The sequence below is a fragment of the Phoenix dactylifera genome, chromosome 3, assembly GCF_051530095.1.
Source record: "Phoenix dactylifera cultivar Ajwa chromosome 3, Ajwa_hap1_PhDact_Kaust_v1.1, whole genome shotgun sequence".
Lineage (NCBI taxonomy): Eukaryota > Viridiplantae > Streptophyta > Magnoliopsida > Arecales > Arecaceae > Phoenix > Phoenix dactylifera.
The window spans coordinates 54,761,518-54,776,716 of NC_143192.1; the positions used below are offsets into that span (position 1 = coordinate 54,761,518).

Here is a 15,199-nt window from a genome sequence, read left to right on the forward strand (position 1 = left end):
CACAGAAAAGGTGGATGTGACTTACAGTTTGGCTGAAGTGTCAAGCCATGAAAGAAGTTCAGTAACATTGAACAGTAGTGCACTACCAGTATCTACCCAGCAACAACTTCCTCCAGGGCTTCTCGGGTTTCTGCTTATGAGAAAAGGCTCTGCCTTGACTCTTGAAATTGGCCCAGACAAGTCTCCCATAAAATGTTCTGAGTCGGTTTCGTCGTCAGAAGGATAAGAAGATAAAGAATCATCCGGCAACTGCCGGTAGAGCACTAGTCTAGGAGATGCTGACCGAAGCATACGAGAAAATTCAAAAACTGATCCCAAGGGTTTACTTAGAACCGAGCGCCCATCAACGACAATTTTGTGAATACAGCATTTGGCTGTCAAACAATCTGAGCCTTTATCTGGTTCTAGCCAGAGATCAGTAAACTCCCAAAACAGGTTTTTCCATTCTTTAGAGAGCAATTCTCTGTTGATATATGTTGTAATAATTCTTTAGTAACCTATCAAACTGAAGTGCTCCTTAATCAAAGAAGGTATAAACTTAAAAGACAAATAACAAGCAAAATAATACTTCAATGCCAACAATGCGTCATACACCAGTGCCAACAATGCAACTATAAACTGAAAGCAGAAACAAAAATTATCATGCAACAGAACAACACAGTCACTGATTTCTCAGTTACTCACACCTTTACTTACCACCAACAGACAGTTCTTGGCTAGGTCAAGCATCCAGATTCCATCAGGCAAGCCTACTTTTGAATTTCTTTGGAATTTCATTTGTTCAGGAAGGGGAAAAGAAAATCTTAGTCCCCTACTTTTTGATAAGTAAATTATTACACTTGTACCAGCAGATTTCCCAAGCCTTCTTCCTAAAATAAAGGGATATTCTCGATGCCAGATTATCACTAACACCATTTGCAATCAGAGATACATAAGATCAGTTCCAACTCCTTGACTTTCTTTACAAAATCAGAAAAACTCCATCTTGTAGGCAAGATTAAGTTTATCGTTGGCGACACAACTTACAGTTAAGAGGGGAAAACATCAATAGAGGATCAAATAAAAGTAGCATATGAATTTTATAACTAAATAATGGAGGGCAGGCCAATCGCTCCCTAATAATCAAAGAAGATCAAGTATGTTCATATCCAGCGAGCTCCAATCCTTTCTTCCAAATAAAAAATCAACAAGATCTTGACAATGTCATGAATTCAATTATTTAGCGAAAAAAGAACAAAGAATAGATCAAAGTAACATTCAAGATTTACACATCTAATCAGATACCTCACTTTCCAAATTACGAAATTTCATTGTGCCTGTTAAATCCAAAAGGAATCCAGAAAAGTAACGCATCAATGTAAAAAAGATTCAAGAAGAAGGCTACCCGGCTTCCAACAGCAACGGAGTGAAACCTGGACGTTCTTCGGCCGACAGTTCTCGGCGAAGCACAAGTCTCCGGCGAAGCTCAGGACGAGGAGGAGAGAGATCAAGAACGCCACAGAAACCCTAGATCGGCGACGGAGCTCCATGGCCGGATGAATCTTGGGAAAGAAAGGCTCCCACACGCGTGGAGAAATGTAGGTTTCTTCGCGAGAAAACAATCAAAATCTAGGGTTAGAGATTTTATATCCTCCCGTCTCCACCGATCGGAGGGGGAGAGAGAGAGAGAGAGAGAGGATCCAACGCTCTGGTGGACATGGCCGTGGACTCGGTGGCTGGCCTCCGCGAAGGTGAACGGTATATAACCAATCGTTATTTTCACAAATTCGAGACTCAGGCGATCGTCCAATCGGCGGACCCATTGCTTTATCTTCATCATGTCCCCAATCGATGGAGGGGGATTCGGGGGGTTTGCTTTCTTTTCTGGCTTTTAAGCCAATCAGAAGGCTGAAATGGTTCGCATGCTTCGTGAACCGTCAAGGTCGCATTACGACACGTGGTCGAAGTTCTTTACGACAACATTCTAACGTGTCCCATTTCTAGATAATCCATCATAACGGTCATTTTTTTTTCATATTTCCATTATTAGACATGTGATGTAATGCAAGCGATCTAAAATTGCTATGGCAGTCACTATAAAACTAAGGGCTCGTTTAGTTCGCGGAAAAAGAAGGGGAGAAAGTGTGGTCAACGGGAAAGTAATGAAATGCCTCTTGTTTGGTTGGAGTTTTCGAAGGAGAGAGAAGGAAAAGTTGTATTCCCATGGGAATGTGATTCCCACATTTCATGGGAAAGTCTTTCCCATGAGAAACATGGGAAAGTTACTTTCCCATGAGGCGGGAATCACTCCATTTTTACTTTTTTCCAAAAAGTCCCTTCAGCATTAAAGATGCATTAAAGAGGCATTAAAAACCTAATTTTTATTAAGGGCATAATAGGAATTATATATAACTTTCCTAGGAAAGTGGATGGCCAACCAAACATAAGCACCTTGGAAATTTGTCACTTTCCCATGGTCAACCAAACATGCCAAAAGTACTTTCCTAGGCATCATTTTCCTAGGAATTTGTTTCCCAGGAATCATATTCCTAGGAAGGAAAATGCTTTCCGCGAACCAAACGAGCCATAAAACAAGTAACGACCATTATTTTGAAGTTTAAACGATGCTACGGGTGAGATGCCAATGACAAGGAGAAGCCAAAGAGTTTGATAATGATAATTTATAAACACAAAGAGTAGAGTTGTACAATTCAGTGTGCACAAATATTTTTAATTATTTTTTCTAAAAAAATAAAGATTACGTGCATTCCTCTTTTTATTTTATCAAACGAGTAATTATATCTAAATAAACCGTTAACAACCATCCATACCGTCTTTGGCACATGAGATGCACATGAAGTAGTTTAGTTGGACATTATCTTCCAATCTGCAATTTCCTTTTGTCCACTCAATTTTTGCCATTTGACATATGTGTAATTTCGGTGATCATCTTTTGTTCAATAGTAATTTTTTTATTAATATAATACAACCTCTTTTATATGAAAGAAGAGTAGAAAGTGAAGTGTTTATTCCAGAAATTTTTTTATAATAATAGCAAAATTATGGTTATAATTAGTTTTTGAATAAAACTATAAGAAGTTAGTCACTAGGGATGGGGACAATTTTGTTTCAAGTAAATCCAATATCTAGTCTATGAAGAGAAACTGACCTCATTGCTCACTAATTGTTGATGTAATCTATATTGGTATTTCTGTTGGCTCCTACAAGGTTTTGGCATAGATGATCATAGTACGTACTAGCTCTATATCATGTACCAGTAAAAACCCATACGAGGATGTGATTAGTTCTACATTGATTATGTGTTGAAGAGATTTTAAATATTTATATAAGACAAAGAAAATAAAATAATACTTTTCTACTTTTTTGGAATGAGATCCTAGGGACTTAGGCCATAACCCACATGAACTTGGGATGCTGCAACATCGACCCTTTTGGAGCTCATCACAGGTTGATTATTATATTTGTAATTAAATTTGATTGAATTTGGACCCTAGGTTACCAAGGATGCTATGTCCTAAATGGAAAGAGTAATATGGACTTTTGCAACAACGCAAGCGTGTGTTTAGTTACATATCGATTATATGCTCGAAAGATCTTGGGTACTTATATATAACCAATAAACTCAAATAACACCTTCCAACTAGTTCTTTGAGTGAGGCTCCGAGTTGTTACAGTATTGCACTGTAAAAATTAATCAGCCTAAGCTGGTCCATCCAAACTGGCACGATGAGACAATCATGAGGCAAACAGTGTAAACAGAGCCACCACTTTGCCCCCAACAACCCCGTAGCTTTGAGATGGCATCCCTGCGGATTCGCCACCCGAGCATCAATGTAATCAAGAGGCGAGGCACCCCGATTTCTCCTACCCCTCCTCTGGTTTGAAGTCACTGACCCACACCCTTCTTTAGCTTTCTCTCTCCTCCCCTCATTTCTTCCTAACCATTCAACCTCATTGCTGCCAATCTCTCCCTCTTTCTTCTCAATGGTCGGGTGTGATCAGCCTTCCTCTTTCTCTCTCTTCTTAATGGTTGACATAGGGCCAAACATCCCCAGTTTTCCCTCTTTCTTATGTTTTCCCTTGGGCCAGAACAGCCATACCTCTCGGAGCTACAATAGTTCCGGTTAGCTTTGGTATTGTAATATTAGAAGGCATAAAAGAAAGGCATCCGGGTGATCTGGTATCCTCTTTATCATCATTAGATGTCTACCGGATGTTAAATCAACGTTTCCCATCTTCTACAACTTATATGGTAAAAGAAATGTTGTTGCCGGCTATGATAACATTTGCATGCATAATTATTCTACCATAAGCACGACCAAGCATGCAAAAGTTATCTCACTTATTCATAAGTAGCAACATCCAACTATTCATAAGCCATTCAATTCAATTAGATTATGTCAATTGGTGGATTTTTTAACATAGATTTAGTGTTTAAGAACTAGAAATATCGTATGTTGTTCTTCAATGTTGCACGTATAAATGATATTAATTCTTCTATTACTTCACTCTATCAAATATTTGTCCTTGGAGAAGTTATGTCGAGTCTATCATAAGATATGCAATCATGAGCTAAACTTCTCGACTTCTAGTAAGAGGCGGGACAGAACATACTGCTTCAAACTGGGAAATAGGGAGAGCATCCAATTCCGGGGATAAATTTCTAGTATGACTCTGGGAAGAAGAATTAGCAATCAATGTATTTTAAGTGAGGTTTTTTTTTTAAAAAATAAATTTGTAAATCTTAGTTAAAGGTTGAGTTGTCACATGGCCCGGCCCCGCACCAAGTCGCCAGGCCCATAGTTCCCTGCTTTACAATTTCAAACCCAGAGCCCACCCAAGCCAGACTCAGTTGTCATCAACTCTTGCGTTTATGCATTGTATTTTTGGGCGCATACATGCGTTCTGAGTTTCCTACTCCCAGTTAATGTTAATCTGTGATCGCAATCACCACTGTCGGATTTTGATGTATTCACGAGATGCCATGGATTTGAGAGCAACCCGGGTTAGCAATCCTTTACGTCTCGTTGAATTAATTCGGGAGCTTTGAGTCTGTAAGTCCAGAAGGTGGAAGAAATTTGAGTGAGAGACCACGCGAGTTTTTGGGATGTCAGAAGCGAGAGGTGGTCTGGTAGGGATATCATGAGGATAGCTCAAAACTGTATAACATTACAAAAATATTTTGGGATAGGAAATAGAGGTACTATGAGAAAGATGAAAGTTTTCATCTAAGTTATTTCTGCCCCTGTCAAACCCCAGAAGTTAGGACTCATGGTGGAATTCATGAGGCCCACACCTCACCGTGATAGATAGATCGGGTAAAGAATAAGCAAGTCATGCCATGCAAGAGAGAATTGTAAGTAGATGGTGTACTTGCACTGCATACTTTTTTGCGATGCATGAGCAATGGTAATAGTTAGTTTACCAAAACAAATTACAATCATGTTCTCCAAGCTATCTAAACTCTTCATAATCCATGAAAATCACCAAGAGATGCACTATCTCTTCATCTGGAAAGGATGCATTTAAATCTAAAAAAACTTCTTATTATTTTTACTTGCTACTATATATTCTAATGAAAGGTTCGATGTAGCCTTCCAAAGTGAATTTTTAAGCTCCCCTCCTGGAGCGAATTAATCAACACAAATGCAGAAATTTGTCCGGTCATGATCTCAAACAAAATAGACTTTGCACCAGCAACTGTAGATCTCATTACGAACACTAAGAAAGTATTTAATCAGAACATAAAAGGCACTATCCTAAGAAGCACCGTTTCCCTATGGCTAATCTTGGAACTTTTCATCTATTTTCAAGTCATCGATACCAACCTCTAATAACTTTACCAACTCTAATGGAGGGTACGCTCTTAGAAGGTATGAATTCCAAGAGAGTTTAGGCCCATATCCAAGTCCATTATTTCCCAGAACTGAATGTAGTAGATAGATTTTAGTGCAAATCAATTTCTATATAATTTTTTTGGTTAGATATTACATTTTTTTTTTCTGCATACTGTGCTCTGTTTGCATGGAACAATTATTTGATAGTAGCAATCCAAATAAACGCAACTACTTCATACGCCTACGATGGCTATTGAAATTTTTGGATTGAGGGTTTTTTGGTCCCCAGGATCTGATTATTGTTGCACATACCAAAAGGATGAGTGTCGCTGCCATCCCATTATATGCAAAACAAATAAATGATCAAAATTGCAGGAAAATTTCATGGATGGCGGTGATACAACTACTGATTATTCAAATAAATATGTTTTATGCCTTCATCCAAATCATTATGTTGGAAATGCTTCATATAGATTTCATATACTACCTCAACCAACTCATACTTAGTAATTTCTATAAAAAAAATTACAGAACATTATGACGTGCAAAACTAATACGACATATGCCTCCACAAGCATGCTCATCTCCAACGCCATTCTAGGATCGGAGCAGGTCTGTATTTATTATTTGTGTCTATCATCCCACGAAAAAAAAGGAAAAGAATCATTAGTGTAGGAAGCCTCCGAGCTCTTGCAGCAGGTTCACTACAGCTGGAAGAGAAGGGGCAAAAAATGAACCAAAGATGAGAGCAGGAAAACCTCAACCACTTCATGGCTTGTTTCCTTTCAAGACCTGGGTAAATCCAGTATATATTCATTTTTGAGGCACAGGAGAATCTTGAAAGTTAAAGACTTAAAGTCATGAAGCTCTGGTCTTTTTTTGGTTGGAGGGGAGACTTTGAATTGGAGAACCTCAGTTGGAAATATATGGCGAGCAGGTGGCAAGCTTTTTGGAAGGATACGGAAAGCAAAGAAACCGTGTTACAAGGGCTGATATATATATATATATATATATATATATATATATATATATATATATATATATATATATATATATATATATATATATATATATATAGATATAGCCAAACCATCTAAAATCTAGAATACAAGATGATGCGAATCTAAGATGGTCGCAAAGAGCTATTTAATTCAAGAGATTCAGGATTCTTTTGTGATTCTACTAGCTTAAAAAAAGACTATTTAGCCCTAATTTCTATATCTCGGGACCTACAGCCATTTCACCATTGGGGCCATTCAATATTGATATGCCCATGTTCTTATTCAAGATTCCTCGTGCCCTGGTTTCTCTAATAACTTTGCCGTTTGAAATTAAGATTAGCCTCTTGGTGACAAAAAGCCCCAGCTGTAGGGAAAGCAACCGGCAAAGTGTGATAGCAATGGCGTGAAACAAAATCCAAGGTGTGGGGCTCAAAATAGCTCGGGTTAAAGAAAGACCCAGACTGCAATCGGCTCAATTATTCTTGATTGGACTAAACCTCCGTGGGAAGGTATGACTCATCTTCGATTAGCATTCCTTCAAGCAAAAACTCATTGAGAGTGGACGACCAAATGGTTGATCAGACAAATAAGCTAGACCTGACCCAAAGCAACCTGTCCTCCAATTGAATAAGATATTTGTACCAAAAAAAATGAATAAGATATGTAACCAAAAAAAGGCATTATCCCATTATTCCTCTTCTGAGGAATAACGGAGGAAGTGAGACACATCCCGTCAAATTTATTAATCAAAATGGTATGCATGATTTTTGACTGATTATCAAAAAAAGAATAATATAGACTTGTTTCTTGACTTTGGTATGGATTGAAAAAAAGGTAGTTGCTTATGTGTAAGTTGATTTTGTCAATCATTTGAATTAAAAAGCTCCAAATCATTTCATCATCTTGATGAAATGAAACTACCACGGGCCAACCATCGTGTTGGGTCTCAAAATCACTAAATAAAGAAAAGGGTAGGACAGCAAAGCAAGCAATTGTGCAGGACAAGTATCGCATGGAAATTAAACATGCTTCATATCAAAGTCAATTGAAGCTAATCAACCGAGCAACATGCCCCTGCGCAATCACTAAAGCTAATCAGGGAATGTATCTCATGGAAATCACTAAAGCTAGATCCGCATGCCCCTGCATGTAAAAAGGCACCCAATCCTCACCTCAGCACCAATCAACCAAGCCAAAAAAAAAATCACCCGGCACTCTTGGTGTTTTCTAGAGCTTTATGGATTCCAAGCCAATGCTGATCGGGCTCTTTGACAGTAGCTTCTTCTAAAAAATACAAGATTTCTCCAGATCCCTGTTTCCAGTAGAGCAATGGAACGAGTCCATCTCCTGCGGTCTATATTTCGGAGGCTTCCATTCATTGCTCCTTGCTGCATGTAAATATATTTTTTTATAAATTCTATTTTCAGATTTGTCTGGTTACTTTCAAAATCATGGGCGACTTTCGCAAATCACGGGGGACTCTCATGGCCCCATAAAGATTAAAGTCATGATGCTCTGGTCTTTTCTTGTTTGGAGGGGAGACTTTGACTTGGAGAAATATATGGCGAAGAGGTGGCAAGCTTTTTGGAAGGATACGGAAAACAAAGAAACCATGTCACAAGGGCTGATATATCGCCCCCGTCAAAGTCTCAGACGTTGAATGTACCAAAAAAAAAAAAGACTCAGACGTTGTCCTCGTGATGGAATGCAAGGGAGAATTACAAGTAGATGGCGGACTTGCACTGCATACTGTTTTGTAACACAGGAGCAATAGTAATAGATAGTTTACCAAAACAAATTACAATCATGTTCTCCAAGCTATCTAACCCTTCATAATCCACGAGAATCACCAACAGATACACTATCTTTGCATCTTGGCATAAACACATTATAATAAAAAAGTTTGCTATTATTTTTACTTGCTACTATATATTCTAATGAAAGGTACGATGAAGCCGTCAAAAAATGAATTTTCAAGTTTTCCTAATGGAGCCAATTAAGCAAACACAAATTCTGGAATTTGTCAGGTTATGATCTCAAACAAAATAGGTTTTGCACCAACAGTCGTAGATTTTATTACTAAAGATGTTACTTAGGAGTGAAGTAGACCGGCAAGTTAACCGGCCACTTTTTATTACTAAAGTTGTAGGACATTGCGAACTCTTTTAGGCTTTATTCTAAAAGATCCCATTTACTAGAGGCAGAGGGTTTTCTCTAACCACCAGTCTAAATCTCAATGGCTGGCCTTCTAATCTTTATGCACTCTGGACAACCTAAAGAAAATCAAGCCGTTAGATAGGAAGGCTTGGAACGATTGGGTTGTGGCGCATTGACTTGGGGAAACCCTTCTTCTTGGTAGCTGGCTCACACAGCACTAGTGTTCTGGAATCAAATAAAAGACAGCACTAGTGCTCAAAAAAGGAACAGCACTGGCGAACAGCCCAAGAGTCGTCGTGACACAGATTTGAAAAATTAAACAATGACTAATGCCCATATAGAAACAGGAATAGAAGGATCGAATCCAAACACATGCTCTCCGGGTCTATAAATAGGGCTCTTGAATCCCCATTTCGGTACCAACCAGCAGAGCTAAAAAACCACGTACGGAACACCTAGAGAGCCATATTAATTATGGATCCTAGTCTTTGGCAAATCCAATACCTATCCCTCCCTTTGAATCATCTATCAATCAGCCTTCTCCTGCTATCCTTCTTTCTTCTTCACTACTCATCAGCAACGACAGTTGCTGCGATCGCTGCTTCTTCAATTGTTGAATCCCAAGCGAGACTTCTGCTCCATTGGAAATCCACTCTTCAAAATTCACATGCCCAACAACTCGGTTCTTGGTCTCTCTCCAACAATGCGTGCGTGTGGCAAGGCATCACCTGCATGGAGAATGGAGGCCAACCTGTGATCACGGGCATCAGCCTACCTCGTGCGGGCTTGGTCGGTAAGCTCGATGGCCTCAACTTTTTTGCCCTCCCATCTCTCACTCGTCTCCACCTCCGACGCAACTACTTATTTGGAACAATCCCACCTAGCATATGCACGCTTCCTGTTCTCACCTCCCTCGATCTCTCGCATAATCGCCTTTCTGGCAATCTGCCCCTCGCTCTCGCCAGCCTCTCTAAACTGACTGAGATCGACCTTTCTTCAAACAAATTCATTGGTGAGATTCCTCCTTGTTTCTTTGCCAACTGGACCAAGCTAACCTCCCTAAAATTCCAACAAAATTTACTTGGTGGCACATTGCCTCCAGAGATTGGCCAGCTCATGAGTCTACGTGCGCTTTATTTAAACAGAAACAATCTCGCTGGTCCCATCCCTTCGACCCTTGGTAATTTGACCAACCTAAGATTCCTCTTCCTTTACAGAAATCAGTTCTCTGGTAATATTCCCCACGAATTGGGCAATCTAGTTAACCTCTTGGTTTTAGAAATCTCACACAATAATTTAACAGGTTCTATCCCCTCTAGTTTAGGAAATCTCATCAAACTCAAGACCTTGTACCTCTTCACCAATAATTTATCTAGCACCATCCCTCATGAATTAGGCAACCTATTAAACTTACGTGATCTAGAAATCTCAAAAAATCAACTATCAGGCTCCATCCCTTCCACTTTAGGAAATCTCACCATGCTTGACACTTTATACCTCTTCACTAATAATTTATCTAGCACCATTCCTCATGAATTAGGCAACTTAGTCAACTTATGTCATCTAGGAATCGCAGAAAATCAACTATCAGGCTCCATCCCATCCACTTTAGGAAATCTTACCATGCTTGACACCTTGTACCTCTACACTAATAATTTATCTGGCACAATCCCTCATGAATTAGGCAACCTAGTCAACTTACGCCATCTAGAAATCGCAGAAAATCAACTATCGGGCCCCATCCCTTCCACTTTAGGAAACCTCACCATGCTTGACACCTTGTACCTCTATACCAATAATTTATGTGGCACAATCCCTCATGAATTAGGCAACCTAGTCAACTTACGTCATCTAGAAATCGCAAAAAATCAACTATCAGGCTCCATCCCTTCCACTTTAGAAAACCTCACCATGCTTGACACTTTGTACCTCTACACCAATAATTTATCTGGCACGATCCCTCATGAATTAGGCAACCTAGTCAACTTACGTCATCTAGAAATCGCAGAAAATCAACTATCGGGCTCCATCCCTTCCACTTTGGGAAACCTCGCCATGCTTGACACATTGTATCTCTACACCAATAATTTATCTGGCACAATCCCTCATAAATTAGGCAACCTAGTCAACTTACGTCATCTAGGAATCGCAGAAAATCAACTATCAGGCTCCATCCCTTCTACTTTAGGAAACCTCACCATGCTTGACACCTTGTACCTCTACACCAATAATTTATCTGGCACCATCCCTCATGAATTAGGCAACCTAGTCAACTTACGTTATTTAGGAATCGCAGAAAATCAACTATCAGGCTCCATCCCTTCCACTTTAGGAAACCTCACCATGCTTGACACCTTGTACCTCTACACCAATAATTTATTTGGCACCATCCCTCATGAATTAGGCAACCTAGTGAACTTATGTTATCTAGAAATCACAGAAAATCAACTATCAGGCTCCATCCCTTCCACTTTAGGAAACCTCACCATGCTTGACACCTTGTACCTCTACACGAATAATTTATCTAGCACGATCCCTTATGAATTAGGCAACCTAGTCAACTTACGTCATCTAGAAATCGCAGAAAATCAACTATCAGGCTCCATCCCTTCTACTTTAGGAAACCTCACCATGCTTGAAACCTTGTACCTTCGTACCAATAATTTATCTGGCACGATCCCTCATGAATTAGGCAACCTAGTGAACTTACGTGATCTAAAAATCTCAGAAAATCAATTATCTGGCTCCATTCCTTCTGCTTTAGGAAACCTCACCATGCTTAACACCTTATACCTCCATACCAATCATTTATCAGGCTCTTTGCCCCAAGAACTGGGTAATCACACCAGCCTCATCTCTCTAGAGGTATCTAATAACAATTTCTTTGGTTACTTACCATCAGAGATCTGTAAAGGAGGCGCGCTTCAAAATCTTACTGTGGAAAACAACTACTTTGAGGGCCCTATTCCAAGAAGTTTAAAAAATTGCTCTAGCTTATTTAGAGTTCGCCTTGAAGGAAATAGGCTTCAAGGAAATATCTCGAAAGACTTTGGGATATACCCGAATCTACACTACCTTGACATGAGCCACAACCAATTATATGGCCAGATCTCACCAAGTTGGGCACATTGTCAAAATTTGACAATCTTCAAGATTTCAGGAAACCTACTTACTGGGAACATACCTCCTGAATTCGGAAAGTTGCTTCAGTTAGAAGTCCTGGACCTTTCTTCAAATCAACTTGCAGGAGAAATACCAAGAGAGTTAGGTACCATGAGCTTGTTGTACAACTTGACTTTGAGTGATAACAAAATATCTGGAATAATTCCTTCGGAGTTTGGAAAATTATCCAATTTGGAAATTCTTGATTTATCTAACAATGACATCAGCAGTCCAATACCACCACAATTAGAGGCTTGTATTAAACTGCGCATCTTGAATTTGAGCAAAAATAAATTCGATGGGATCATTCCATCTCAACTTGGAGAGTTAAAAGGATTGCAAGATTTACTTGATCTGAGCCATAATTTTTTTGGAGGAGAGATACCATCACAACTGGCAAGTTTGATATATTTAATATCTTTGAACTTGTCCCACAATAATCTGTCAGGTGCCATTCCTTTATCTTTTGGAAGCATGTTAAGTTTGTCAACAATAGATGTATCGTACAACAATCTGGAGGGCCCAGTTCCTAGAAGCAAATTGTTTCAAAATGCTCCAACAGAGTGGTTTATCTATAACAAGGGATTATGCGGTGAGGCGCCAAGTTTGCCTTCTTGTGGATCAACCACTGTAAGCACTCATCATTCAACTAAAAACCACATTATACTCTTTGTTATCAGTCCTATATTGGGCAGTTTGGTTCTTTTAGGTGTGTCTACTATTAGCATTGCCGCTCTTCATAGGAGAGGAAAACCTACAGAGAAAAAGGATACTGGTGTTGTTATTGGCGATCTATTTTCGATATTGAATTTTGATGGAAGAGTTGCTTATGACTACATCATCAATGCCTCCGAAAATTTTGATGAGAAATATTGCATCGGGAGTGGAACATATGGCAAAGTTTACAAAGTAGAACTTCCAATGGAACAAGTGGTGGCTGTTAAAAAATTTCATTCGATGGAGGAAGGAGTATCTGATGAGAAAAGTTTTCAGAATGAGATTCAAGCATTAACCAGAATTCGACATCGTAACATTGTAAAACTTCATGGTTATTGCTCCAGTTTAGGTTGTAAATTTCTTATATATGAGTACATTGAGAAGGAAAGTTTGGCTAGCGTCCTTCGTAATCAAGAAACAATAGAGGAATTGAATTGGGAGAGAAGAGCTCATATCATCAAAGATGTGGCCCATGCTTTATCATACATACACCATGATCGCAATCCATCCATAGTGCATCGAGACATCTCCAGCAATAATATATTATTAGACTCTGATTTTAAGGCTTATCTTTCAGACTTTGGCACTGCAAGAATTCTAAAATATGATTCATCAAATTGGAGCACACTAGCAGGCACATTTGGATATGCTGCCCCAGGTAAGTCATTCTTCCAATTTGTCCTTCGTATTATTATAGTTATTCTATTGGTTATAAATATATTCTTAAACTTTGCTTTATCTTTATATTTCGATGTCTTATGAGGCTTTCCATGCTTTGAAAAACAAGATTAGTACATATTTGCCAAATAGAGATTTTTCAATAGACCTATGTGTGAATCTATCCATACCAGAGCTTAGTTATTTTAAAAAAAACAAACTAGTGCCTATAGATAATTAATATTTTCTAATGATGGTTATATTATTTAACTGGTAATCATTTAAAGAAAATAAAAAAATAAAAACTATTACTAAGCATAAACTTTAATTAATCAATAATAACATTTATTTTACAAATAACAAAGTATTTCCAAAAATTAATATATAAATTACGTTTGGATACAAGATTTTGGCCTTTTTGTTAAGTTTGAGAAAAATTACTTAAATTGGAAACAAAAAGATTATTCCTTTCTCTTTTTTTTTTTTTGCAGAGCTTTCGTACATGACAAGGGTAAATGAGAAATGTGATGTATACAGTTTTGGCATAGTAATATTAGAAGTAATAATGGGAAGGCATCCAGGTGATTTTGTCTCCTACCTATCTTCATCAGAGGTCCAGCAGATGCTATTCAATGATGTGTTAGATCAACGTATCTCACCTCCTCCAGCTTATCTGGTAAAAGAAGTGTTGTTGCTGGCTATTATAGCATTTTCATGCATCCGTGTTGTACCACAAGCACGTCCAACCATGCAAAGGATATCTCACTTATTCATAAGTGGCAACATTCCAACTATTCACGAGCCATTCAACTCAATTAAATTATGTCGATTAGTGGAGTTTTTAACATAGATGCAGTGCTTAAAAGCTACAAAAATGTTATGTAGTTCTTTCATGTTGCATGGAACAAGTTATTGTAACTCTTTTCTATTTTTACCTTCTAGAAACACCATTATATGAACCTCCACTCTATTGTTCCCATTCACTACTCTTTTCAACAAATTTAAGGGAAGTGTCTCACTTCCTCCATTTTCCCAACATAGATTGTTTTTTTTACCTTTCTTTTTATATGTAGTGTCATCACTTAATAGATGGCCTATGATGCCGTGATCCATGTGACAGTTTGAAGTGAAATGATTTTTTGATAGATCTATGAGTATTAAAAAGAGGGGGAAAAAATAAAAGACCGTGATGGATCATTGTGATATATATAACCATGGCAGCATTCAGAAAATTCTAAATACCAAGGAGACTTCATTTTAGAATTGTACGCATAGTCACAGCCCGTTGTCAAGTTGACATGACTCTCGGAAGAAGAATTAGCAATTAATGTATTTTAAATGATTTTTTAAAAAAAATAAATTTTTGAATCTTTCTTTAAGGTAGGATAAATATTGAAAAAGAAAATAAGAATGACAATGGAAAGAGAGAGATTTGAGGAATCTATAAAGAAGACAAAACAATGCTTAGTCAATAATAGATATGGCTAAATCGTTAGGACACGACATGGAAGACATGCCAAGCGACATGTAAAAATCCTGATGCCAAAATTGCCCCATGGAATCAAAGTCTTCCAGATCAAAGCCACCCAAAGTAATTTCTCTGATAAATACTCTAAACTAGAAATATTCCTAATTTAAGTATGAATTTTAATCTTTTTAAACTCTACA

General features: G+C 38.2%; 2 protein-coding genes across 8 annotated transcripts in view; one reads left to right on the forward strand and one right to left on the reverse strand.

The window, feature by feature from the left end:
* The window catches only part of LOC103698924 (UDP-glucose:glycoprotein glucosyltransferase-like), a 92,314-nt gene that overhangs the window by 7,614 nt on the left and 69,501 nt on the right, over positions 1-15,199 (reverse strand). For 3 of the 7 annotated variants that reach the window (XM_088719170.2, XM_088719167.2, XM_088719168.2), the window contains exon 2: positions 26-463. In XM_088719170.2, the coding sequence (XP_088575296.2) occupies positions 26-463 (438 nt within the window). Of the gene's footprint in view, positions 1-25; positions 464-1,384; positions 1,832-15,199 lie in introns of those variants that run through there. The other 4 variants (XR_015976816.2, XM_089929852.1, XM_089929850.1 and 1 more) reach the window with 4 other exon arrangements.
* Positions 9,351-14,567, forward strand: LOC148714470 (uncharacterized). The gene is made up of 2 exons (XM_089929845.1): positions 9,351-13,532; positions 14,023-14,567. Exons 1-2 carry the CDS (start codon positions 9,470-9,472, stop codon positions 14,379-14,381), a joined length of 4,422 nt encoding a protein of 1,473 aa, XP_089785971.1. The 5' UTR covers positions 9,351-9,469; the 3' UTR covers positions 14,382-14,567.